Source organism: Dipodomys ordii, unplaced genomic scaffold (genome assembly GCF_000151885.1).
Source record: "Dipodomys ordii isolate 6190 unplaced genomic scaffold, Dord_2.0 Scaffold1, whole genome shotgun sequence".
Taxonomy (NCBI): Eukaryota; Metazoa; Chordata; class Mammalia; order Rodentia; family Heteromyidae; genus Dipodomys; species Dipodomys ordii.
Genome location: NW_012267217.1, coordinates 65901472 through 65913636, shown reverse-complemented (window position 1 = coordinate 65913636; position 12165 = coordinate 65901472). Strand labels below are relative to the sequence as shown.

Genomic DNA, 12165 nt, shown 5'->3' with positions numbered 1-12165 from the left:
CTTCGCGCGTGTGCAACTCCCGGCCGTGGCCCTCACTGGCACTGCCGTGGGGGGGGGGGGCTGCCTGGCAGATTTTGTCTGTCCTCCACCGGGGAGCGGCCAGTGCCCTGACCCCGCCCTGCCCCTGCCCTGGCAGCCCCACTGCAAGCTTGACTCTGAGCCCCTCACTTGCTACCTTTCCGTCTGGCAGATCTAACCTGAAAGAGTCGTGATGGAGAATAAGGATTTCCCATTAGAAAAAATATATACCCGAAAGGCTGAAAAAGTTTCTAGAAGAAATGTGTCCCCCAGATGTTGCTTGGAATAAGAAATTTCCGTCCCCCCCCCAAAAAAAAAAGATTTGGTTAAAGAAAACCATTCCGTTAGGGGTAAAACTTCAATGTGTTTAATTTTAAAACGTGCCGTTGTCATCCAGTACACACCAGTCGTGTTCCTCCTTCCCCCAAGAAAACCAACAATCTTGACGTACTAAGTTTTGAACAAACTCTGAGAAGCTGTTGTCCGGTGGAAGAGAGTTCTAGATGGTCTGAACTAGTGAGAGTCACACGCTCCTCTCAAATGCAGTCAGGGTCAAATGTCTAGAAAAGGCAAGGCGTTTCGTGTCAGCCCACCACGATGACTCTTTTCTGACTGTGTCCCTCGTGGCTCTTCCGTGCACTCCACAAGGACCCCGCTTTCACCCCAGAAAGGGGGAGACACCAGCCTTCTTCATCCCCAAAAGTCACCTTCTTTATTCCTGCATGACCTCCAAATTCTCATTACTAGCAGGCTTGGTCCACCCTTCTGTGTCGGCATTACACCAGGATGCACATTTCAGCCACCTCTGCGCACAACAGGATGAGTTCAAGTGGAAAATAGATATCAGAGGTGGTTTCTTTTAAAGAATATAAAAGAGGCAGCCACCAGTGGCTCAGGCCTGTAATCCTAGCTACTCAGGAGCTTGAGATGTGAGGATTTTGGCTTAAAGCCAACCCAGACAAGAAAGTCTGTCAGACTTTTATCTCTGATAAATGAGCAAAAAGTTGGAGGTAGAGCTGTGTCTCAAGTGGTAGAGTGCCTGCCATGAGCCAGCAAGTGGGAGAGTGAGGCCCTGAGTTCAAGCCTCAGCTCCAGCACACATACACACACAGAGTGTGCCTCTTGAAGTAGTGACTGGAAACAGCCCTTCGTTAGGGTGACCTCCGCGTCACGTTTATAGAGGCACCCCACGAGCCTCATCCCTGGGGCCTGACATCTGTCTGCCGGCGGTAGGAATATCCAGCCTGGACCTCGAGATGCGGGACGAGGCACGGAGCGCCCTCTGGGGCTTCAGCAGCTCTAGGTGAGTGGATTAGTGGAGGAGGGCGTCACAGCAAGGCCACACGGAACATTGACCCCTGAAGGTTGCGGTGATTCTTTAAGACATCCTAACATCTTCCAGCTTGCACCAGAGATCATTGGCTACTGTGCCCTTCTCACCTTTAGTAGAAGTTTGTGGAGGGAATGTAAGCAATCGCAGTGACTTGGGTTCTGTCTCTGGACAGTGACTGCCTCGCACTGACACCCCCCACTTCTAGGGGCGCCCTCGCGCCTGACCAGGAGCAGAAGCGGGGAGAGACACCCAGGGAGAATCCTCCAAACCCAAGTTAGACATGCCTGTGACATTCCCACCTTGTCCTCCAGCAACGAGAAAAAACCACAGGGGACCCCCAGGCTGCTTGCTCAACCACACAGGAGGTGAGGGGCTAAGAACAAGCCCGGCCTGGCCGCCTGGGGGGGCCAGCCCGAGACGCAGCCCGACAGGCTGCAGGTACCAGGACCGTCGCAGCACACAGCAGCCCACCTGCAAGCAGATGTGGAGAGACACCCCTGGAGCTCAGACGTATTGAGAAAAAAGGTCTCCCAGCAAGCCCGTGACATGAATCACAGCTCCCCCAGCCCAGACAAAGGAGCCATCACCAGCTCCACCGCTCACGGTCTGCCGGCACCGTGTCAGGCTTGGAAGCCACCTGCAGGCAATGCCAAGCCTTTCTGCCCAGCTGGCCGCTAGTGTGCCTCGGAGGCTGAGGCCTAGGCAGGCGCAGGGAGCTGGCTGCAGCCCCGAGTCCAATTCCAGAAACTGTCAGGACAGATGGGTTCAGGCCTGGGCAGTGCAGTCTCAGGGTGGGAGGAGCACCAGTGAGTCCAGCCCTGCCGCCAGCTGACCTCGCAGCTGGAATCCACAGCTTCCTGCTCGGTCTGATCTCTTCCTCCATGGCTGGAAGAGGAAGTCATTGAGCCAGTGATGAAACCATGCAGATTCTCCAGGGAAATGTGTCTTCGGTTGTGCCCTCCGTATTTTTGAAGAGCACATTTCTGGTTCGTTCTCCCTACCCCAGAATGTGGGCGCCACAAGGCTGGGAGACCCTGAGCCCTGCCCGGGCCACGCACCACCCCCTGCCTCTGCATGTTTACTTGGGACCCCCCCCCCACACACACACTCAGGGCTGGAATTGTCTGTCTATAGCACCCACCCTTCACCCTTGCACACTCCATTTGCATTCATCCCATGAGGCCTGGGCCCCGGGCCCCTCCAGCCCTGACGCCCCACCTTGTGCTATTTCCTGGACCTGCTTTTTGTGTGGGGCACAGAGTTGAGCTGCACCCACTTCTTGGGCATCGACACTTTACTCAGACCCACCCAGGCTGGTGGGAAAAACCTGCCCAGAACCCCGCTGAGCTGGATCCTCTTCCCAGGGGCATCCTGGAAGTGCCTGCTCACCTCTTCAACACATGTTCTTGGGAACTGCTTGCTGGGTTAAAATGGGGATGAGCGCACACATGCAGCCCCCGGGGGCAGCCTGGCTGGTGAATGGGACAAGCCCACCACCAGAGACAGCACGGGAAGACGACGGCCACCTCCCCTTGAAAGCACCCAGTGGCTCCCAACTGTCGTCCTAGCTGCTCAGGAGGCCGAGATCTAAGGATTGAGGTTCAAAGCCAGCCCAGACAGGAAGGTCCATGAGATTCTGATGTGCAATGCCAACCAGCAGGAAGGGCAGAAGCAGAGCTGTGGCTCAAGAGGAAGCATGCCAGCCACAAGCATGAAAGCTCAGGGACAGCGCCAGCCCCTGCATTTAGCACCGAAAGGGAGGGAAAGAAGAGAGAGAGGAGAGCACACTTATCCATCTTTGCCCAGAGGTCACCAGCCCTGACCGCAGCCGCCTCCCACCCCGCCTGTTTTCTCTGTGAACCTGTATCAGAATGGGCTCAATTCTTCCCAACCAGTAGCTGAAGCCGAAGTTGTATACAACTGTATACAGAAGACATTCTGTAGCAAGGATCACTTCAGCTCCGGGCTGATGTCACCTGCGTGTTCACCCCAGTGACCGAGACCAAGGGTCGTTTAAAGCTATCTTACATAGTTCTTCTCCGCTTTGCCTTTTCTTTCTCTCTTTCTCTTTTCATTCTTTCTTTTTCTTTCTTTCTTTCTTCTTTTCTTTCTGTCTTTCTTTCTTTCTTTCTTTCTTTCTTTCTTTCTTTCTTTCTTTCTTTCTTTCTTTCTTTTCTTTCTTTTTCTTTCTGTATTTCCACACAGGGTTTGCCACCTAGCCCAGGCTGGCCTGGAGCTCTTCTCCCTCCTGCCTCCCGCTCCTGAGTGCTGGGATTACAGGTGTGTGTCATGTGTCACCACTCTCCCTGTTTGCTCTTTGCACACTTTCCACTGTGGGTATTTCCGTGCACACGGCCCGCTCGCGTGGGCTTTCTGTGCATTAAGCCCTGCTCGCCCTGGCCACAGGTGAACCTGGCTTCACTGAGGGGCATCGTGCCCCCTGCGCCTCATGCCTTGCCAACCCTGGGCTGGCCCTGTCATTTCCTGAGGAAATGCAGAATGGCTTCAGGGCGGGTGTGCCAGACAGATGTGCCCCCGCCCGGAAAGAGCTCACCCCCAGCCCCCCGCCTCCGGGGCACGGACTGTGACAGCGTCTTATTGCCTGTCGGTGGGAATTCATTTTCTGTCTCTCCTCGGTTCCACCTCTCTGGGGCTCCGCAGCCCCCAGCGCCGCGCCCTCGCGCTTGCCAGGCAGCTGGCTGCCTTCATTATTTCTACGCCAACACAGCTGAAACACCCCGGCCGCCTCCTGGCCGCCCGGCACCACCACGGAGCCCACGTCCTGCCATTAGTGCGCCTCGCTAATGAGGCGGCGGAAAGAAAATGAAGGGGAAATCACACGGGCTCGCTGCTCTCTGTGTAGATGGAGACACAGAACCAGAGGCCGCTCGCTGGAGGACCCTCCCAGCCTCCCTCCCCCTCCCCACGGCCCGTGCCCTGGGACATGCAGCCTGGGTTTTGTCCACAGCCACCCCAGGACTCTCCCGCTAAAATCCTGTGGAATTGGGACCCGTGGCCTATTCTGCACTGAGGAAATGAGAAAATGGGAAACAAGATCTCTGTTCCCAGCACTGACGGTGCTGGCCAGGACCAAGGATCTGTAGATGTTTCTAGAATCCGTCTTCTCCCTGCCTACCTCCATCCTGACTCTTCAGGCTTCCTAAGCACATTGTCCAGAAGAGCCTGTGACACTCCCTCAGTTCTAGTCTAGCATCTTGTTTGCACTCAAGCAGAGAAATCATTTCAAAAGCACAACTTCCCTTTATGTCATCTTTATTTAAAATGATGAAAGGCATTTCCATTGTTCTTAAGGCAGAGGCCGAAGCCCTCAGCAAGGCCCCTCCTCTCTGTCCAGCCCCCACTAGCTCCCTCTTGCTGCTTCTCCTCTAGCTACTGGGACCGCGCACATGGCAGCCCTTGTTCAGCCCCAGGACATTTGCCCATGCTGTTCCTAGATGGAATGCCCTCCCCACCCCCACATAGATAAGTCTTCAGTGGTCAGATCTGGGCTGGTCCTCCCGTAGGATCCCAGTTTCACGGGATTTTTGGCAAGCCTGACTGATAGGTAGAACAGCAGGGGACCGGAGTGGCACAAGGTGGAGAGATGGAGTGGGCCGCAGCAGGAGGTGAGCTCAGAGATGGCCAAGGTCAGTGCCAGACAGAGGGGACATGAAGGCCACTAGGTGCCTGTGGTCACTGGCGAGGCTTCTGTGGAGGAACGGCCCGCCAACTGCTGCTTTGTAAGATCCCTCCTGCTGCCACGTAAACAATGACTTTGGGGCCCAGAGTGGTGACACACCCCTGTGACCCCAACTTCTAAGTAGAGCAGCAGACGAAGTAGGATTGCAGTCCAAGGCCAGGCTGGGCATGAGGTAGTGACCCTATCGGAAGAACAAGCAAAAGGGCCGAGTGTGGCTCACGGACTAAGCAAGCCAGAAGGCCATGTTCAAAAGGAGGAAGGAAAGGGGGAGGAGAAACAGGGCATACTTGAGGAGATGCAAGAAGGGAATTAATCTTGCCAAGCAAACGTGAGTAGATTAGAATATTTCAGAAGGGAAACGATCTGATGGTGAATTTCTTGAAAAATTTAATGTAGCAGAGCACAGTGGCTCATGCCTGTAACCCTGGTCACTCCGAAGGCTGAGATGCCTATCTCCACAGAAAAAGCCAAGGTAGTAGTTCATACCTGTCATCCCAGCTACGCAGGAATTTCAAATAGGAGGATCCTGGTTTAGACTGGATCGGGCAAAAATACGGAACACTGTCCCAAAAATAACTAAAGCGAAAACAGGCCAAGAGCGTGGCTCAAGTGGGAGAGCACCTGCCTAAGAACATGAGGCCCTGAGTTTAAACCCCAGTGAAGCCAGAAAATAAAATGGAATAAATCAGACACCAACAGGACTGAGGAAAAACAGCAAAAATAGAATTATGGTGGATCCTAAATGAGGGAAGAGTGTTTATCACTAGCCACAGCAGAAAAGGACTGCTCCCTGGGGATACACTGTGACCTGCAGGGCCCCTGGCCTGGCCCCGCTCCTGGCATGCCCCCCCATCTTTCCAGTCTAATAATGGATGACCCCCTCAGGACAAAGATGTGTGCTGTCTGCTTTAGGACAGAGGTGGGTCTTCATCCAAGGACCACTGCTTCTAGAAAGACAGCCCACCTGGTTCACCTGGAGGCCCAGGTAAGCTCTGCTTCCCAGCTCTGGGTCCTAAGCTCTCCCTTGCCTCTCCCAGACCCCTGTACTGGCTCGACACTCCCTACATCAGTAAGCGCTCCCAGGAAAGGCAGATAACTTTGATTCCAGAAAACTTATGCTGGTAGCAGTGAGGAAGCTGAGGATGTGAAATGTTTGCTGTGATAGATGGAAGCTGGGTTGTGGATGAGGGTCCATCCCTGGCGCCAAAAGGAAATGTTGCATGCTTTCTTACGGTCGGTAATCGTCTACTTTCTGCAGCCTGACAAGTGGTGAAGAGATTTATGTTTTCTCATTTCTACTAAGTGAACATAAATCCCAAAAAATAAGACAATAAAGCAAAACAAGTTATGAAGATGCAAACATCTGAACTATAACATCTAGCATGTATATTATATGCGCCAATTATATAATATGAATGTAGTAAGCAAAATACCTATAGAGATAATGGTAGCTTAACACAGTGCATATCCAAATAGGATCTGTTTTACAAATCAAAACTGGGTCACTAATGGGAAATCAGCCTGCCTGCCTGCCTGCCTTCCTTTCTTCCTTTTTTTGTGCCAGTTTTAGGGCTTGAACCCAGCGCCTGGATGCTGTTCTGGGCTTTTTTTGCCTACGGCTAGTGTTCAACCACTTGAGCCACAGTTCCACTTGTGGCTTTTTGGTAGTTTATGGGAGATAAGAATCTCACAGACTTTCTTGCCTGGGCTGGGTTTGAACTGTGATCTTCTGATCTCAGCCTTCTGAATAGCAAGGATGACAGGCCTGAGCTACCAGTGCCCCAGCTCTCTATTGGTTTTTGTTTTCTTTTGTGTTTCTCTTTCTCCCGTGCCGGTACTGAGACTTGAACGGAGGGCCTCAAGCTCTCGTTTAGCTGGTTCTCTCAAGGCTAGCACTCTGCCGCCTGGGCCAACCTCCACGTCCTTTAAAGGAAATGCTGGAGTCATACCAGGCAAAATCACAGGATACGTGGAATTTATTTTACAATAATATTGAGAGTGGCCTTGGCTGGTGGCAAGTATTTAGGAGCTTATAATTTTGCTTGATCTTTTATGTTTGTTCAAACATCTCCATGGTTTAAAAGTTTCTTTGGGGGGGTCCGGTCGTGGGGCCTGAACTCTGGGCCTGGGCACTGTCCCTCAGCTCTTCAGCTCAAGGCTAGCGCTCTACCACTTGAGCCACAGTGCCACTTCCGGCTTTTTTCTTTTTTGCTTATGTGGTGCTGAGGAATCAAACCCAGGGCCTCAGGCAAGCAAGGCAAGCGCTCTACCACTGAGCCACCTTCCCAGTCCCCTAAAAGTTTATTTTTTAAGAGCAAAAAGAGCCAGTGGCTCATGTCTTTGATCCTGGCTACTCAGGAATCTGAGATTCAGATTTCCATTTGAAGCCAACCCAGGAAGAAAAGTCCATGAGACTCCATCTCCAATTAACCAGCAAAAGCAGAGCTGGAGGCAAGGATCAAGTGGTAGAACACCAGCCATGAGCAACAAAGCTGAGGAAGTTTCAGTCCCTGGTCCCAGCACACTTACTAGAGGGCTCAGGCCTATGCCAGCCTCCTGTGGGCAGCAGGGCAGCCATCAGAGGACAAGGGTGGGGCTCTGCTGAAGGCAGCCAGGTCCTCGGAGCCAGGGACCCGGTGGAGGTGGTGCTGTCCTCTGTGTGTCCTGGGCCCACTCTCCTCCACCTGAATCCCAAACCAGCTAACCTCAGTCTGATGCTGAGGACCTGCGCCCTGGTCCCCGCCACCATTGAGGTTCTTTTCAGCTCCTATGCTCAGCTCTGTGTGTCTGAGTCATGGAGGGAGCCGATCCCTGACCAGGTGAGCAGGCAGCTGGCCAGGCGCGGGGCAGCCACTCTCCCCATTCTACACAGCTCTGCTTGTTCGTGTGGAATTTTGCACTGACTTCCAGAAAGCAGGGCACTTGAGAAAAAGAAGGAAGGCAGGGTGCGCTGCGCACAGCTGCCCTCTTCAGGAGGTACCATGGCCACACAGCAACCAGCCAGGGGATTGTCACCTCCGGTGTCTGTGATTCTGCACCTGTGGAGCCAACCAACCACAGATGAAAAGCACCAGGAGGCTGGGTGTGGCAGCACACACCTGTAATCCCAGCACTTGGAAGGCTGACGCAGGACCAACCTCCACTACATAACTAGACTCCATCTCTAAAACATTAAATTAAAAAATGAAACACTTGCAGAAGTGTAGTCTTCTTTTTTTTTTCCTGGTCGTGGGGCTTGAACTCTGGGCCTGGGCGCTGTCCCAGGCTCAAGGCGAGCGCTCTACCACTTGAGGCACAGCGCCACTTCCAGATTTCTGGTGATTAATTGGAGAGAAGAGTCTCCCAGACTTTCCTGCCCAGGCTGGCTCTGAACCGCAATCCTCGGGTCTCAGCCTCCTGAGTGGCGTGAGCCTCCAGCGCCGGCTGGAAGTGCAGTCCTACCTCCCAACATGGACAGACTTTTCCTCCCTGTCACTCATTGGCATAGCAGTGGCACTGATGCTGTGTTAGGCAGTGTACGTGAAGGTCACAGGCAAACACTAGGACATTGCTTGAACACCTATAGTGTTTGGTGTCTTGAGGGTCCTGGAACTGCCCCCCATGGGTACCAGGGGGTGACTGCAGACTTAGAGGAGCAAACAGCTGCTCCACGCTGGCCTGAGGAGCATCGGGGCTCTGTACCCCACGTCTAGAGATGTGAGGCCCAGGCAGGAGCCACCTGAATCCACGGGTTCCGGCTCTGTCTAGACTGCCCAGCCTGCCCTCTGCGGATGACACCTCAGACAGATAGACGGCTCAAGGTAATGGACACCTGGCACTGGCAACATATGCCCATAGTCCTAGCTGCTCTGAGGACCATGGCCTGAAGCACCCAGGCAAGAAAAACCATGAAATGTTTATCTCTAATGAGCCACCAAAAAGCCAGAAGTGGCACTGTGGGCTCAAGCGGTACAGCGCCTGCCTTGCGCGAAAAGGGAGCTTGGGGACAGCACCCAGGCCCAGAGTTCCAGCCCTACGACTGGCAAAAAGGTTTTTTATTAAAGAAGCAAGCAGACTTCTGCTCATCAAATAATTCCCTGTCTGCCAGTTAAGCCAGTCACAAAAGAACAAAGGGGCACAGTTGTGACTGGCTTGTTTTCTGGACATAATGTCTTCAGAATCTATGTACAGGAACCCCTCCCCCCCCCCCCCGGCACCACTGGGATTTGGACTCAGGGCCTCACTCTAGCTCCTCTTGCTTGCTTGGATGTCACTCTGCCACCACTGGAGCCACGCCTCCAGCTCTCTTCTGTGCCGTTTATTTTGGAGATGGATTCTCACAAACTTTTTTCTGCCAAGGCTTGGCCTCAAACTGATATCCTCCAGATCTCAGCCTCCTAAGTGGCTAGGATCACCAATGCCTGCCAGGACTTCCTTCTGGAAGCTGACTATATTCCAGCACGTAGACCACATCCATCCATCCATGGGGGGCGGCTGGGAGCTCCACCTCTCAGCTGTTGTGAAGAATGATGCAGGAAAAACCAGCTCAGGGCTCAGGGCTTGGGTAGTTTGAAGGTGGTTTGACAGTGAACTCACCCTCAAGATATATGACCTCCTGGAGTGTGAGGTCACAGCTGCGAGAGGAAATGACCAAAAAAACAGCTGCGCCTCTCCCAGGTCCTACAGGCCGGAATTTGTCCATGCCATTTCTGAATTGTAGCCATGGCTACAGGAAACAAAATGGCGGATAGGTTGTTTGGTGATAATAATCCAACGAGATGCAATCCACTCAGTTTTGCAGAATGTAATTACTGCTAGCAATTTGCAAACAAAAAAAACAGCGACAAAAAGAAATGTTGTGCTGGTCAGACACTAGTGGCTACATCTAACATCCTAGCCACTCAAGCAACTGAGATCTGAGGATTCAGTTTCAAAGCCAGCCCAGGCAGACAAATCCAAGAGACTTTTATCTCCAATTAACCAGCAAAAAGCTGGAAGTAGAGCTGTGGCTCACATGGTAGAGCAGCAGCTTTGAGCAAATGAGCCAGGTAAAGAGTAGAAGGACCTGAGCCAATCTCTAGTACCAGCCCAAGAGTGATGCAGTAACAATACTAATTCATATGGAAACAAAGAGTAAGCGGAACTTCTACCTGTTGTTTCTAATAAAATAAGTGTGTGTGGGGAGGGGGGGAGCTAGCAAAGGCACATCTTTGCCCTTCTTTTCCTCTAGTGTTTTTGATTAGTTGTCACATGACTGAGAATTCTGTCTCCACTGACCCTGGGGGCGGGGGGGGGGGCGCGGTGGCATCTGCTACTGCAGCCATCCTGGGGTAGGAAGAAGTGTCCACCTGGCTCTGAGCGCAGAGGCCACAGACCACACCCGTGGCCAGTCAGCATGTGGTGGGCACCATGTGACCTATTAGGTTCGCTATTCTGGATAGAGCACAGGGCCTGGCTGGCAGCATATCTGTCCGTTTAACGTGAAGCTACTCAATAATCATGGATTCGGCATGTTTTGCAGAAAATCAGAGCTATTGGCTCTGTAGGTGTAAGAAGAATGCTCAGCTCAGTATATAACCATCAAATTCCCAGTCTCTGAAACAGACGCGCCCTGACAGGGCAGGCTGGGGAACCTGAACAGATCTGAAGAATGGTGTGACATACGGGCTTCGGGCTGAGCTGGTTTACCACAGCACCTGGCCGCCTGCGTGCCCATGGAGACGCACAAACACTACATTTCAGATGTTTAGTGCTTGTCATCTTTTTTTTGGTGGTTTTTCTTGGTGGTACTGAGGTTTGAACTCAAGACCTTTTGCTTTCTGGGCAGGCACTCTACCACTTAAGCCACACCCCATATCCTTTTTGCTGTAGTTCTCTTTTTAATAGGGCCTCACATTGGCCCAGGCAAGCCTGGGCAGCAATCCTCCTATCCACACTTCCCACACAGCTGGGCCAACAGGCTGACACCATGACAGGCCAGTTTTTTAGGGGGAGGGGGAGTTGCTTTGTTATTTTGCTGGTCCTGGGGCTTGAACACTGGGCCTGGGTGTTGAGCTCCTTTCACTCAAAGCTAGCACTCTACCACTTGAGCCAGAGTACCAGTTCTAGTTTGTTCTGTGATTAATTGGAAATAAGAGTCTCATGGACTGTGATCCTCAGATCTCAGCCTCCTGGGTAATTACAGGCATGAGCCACTAGCGCTCAGCCACACACCAGTTTTATTGGTTGAGATAAAGTCTCACCAACTTCTTGCCCAGGCTGACCTCAACTGTGATATTCCCATTCTCAGCCTCTGAAGTGTCTAGGACTACAATCATGAGCTCTGAAGAACTGCCCAGACGAAAGGATAAACCAAGGACACTGCGTCTTTTGTTTTATTCCTTTAGTAAAGTTTCTACAGAAGGGATTTTAAGAAGCACCATTGTTTCAACCGTACAGTACGGTTAATGCTACATTTTATTTCTTGGATTTAAACATAGTTTCGCAGCATCAAAATAAAGTCCCAGGATTTTTCTTGAATTTATTAAGTTCTTTCTATCAAAATTAATCATTCGAGTCTGGCGCTGGTGGCTCCCCGGTAATCCTAGCTTTTCAGGAGGCTGAGATCTGAGGATCACGTTTCAAAGCCAGAAAAGTTCCGTCCAATAAACTACTAAGAAAAAGCTGGAAGCTGAGAAGGGATTCAAGTGCTGGAGACGGATCTTGAGCAAAAGAAGCTTAGGGACAGTGCCCAGGCCCTGAGTTCAAATCCCAGGACCTGCAAACAACAATAATAATAATAATAATAATCTAAGTACTAGTGGCTCACACCTGTAATTTAATTCAGGAGGCCGAGATCTGAGGATCAGCGTTCGAAGCCAACCCGCGCAGAAAAGTCCATGAGACTCTTATCTCCAATGAACCATCCAACTGGAAGTGGAGCCTGGCTCAAGCGGGCCTCGAAAGAAGCTCAAGGACGCGCGCCCGGAGTTCCGGCCTCAGGACCAGCATACGCACGCACGCACGCACACACACACACACACACACACACAGACGCACGCGCGCGCGCGCACACCTCAGTTTTATTGACTTGGTTGAAGATAAGCATGAGGAGACCCGAGTCCGCGGAGGAGGCGGGAGCCCTTCCCGCGCCGGT

General features: G+C 52.2%; 1 protein-coding gene across 1 annotated transcript in view; it reads left to right on the top strand.

Annotated features, from left to right (window-relative positions):
• The window catches only part of Gbx2 (gastrulation brain homeobox 2), a 47785-nt gene that overhangs the window by 21540 nt on the left and 14080 nt on the right, over positions 1-12165 (top strand). Inside the window, exon 2 of the mRNA XM_013023420.1 lies at positions 1252-1321. Coding sequence (XP_012878874.1) covers positions 1252-1321 — 70 coding nt within the window. The remainder of the gene's footprint in view (positions 1-1251; positions 1322-12165) is intronic.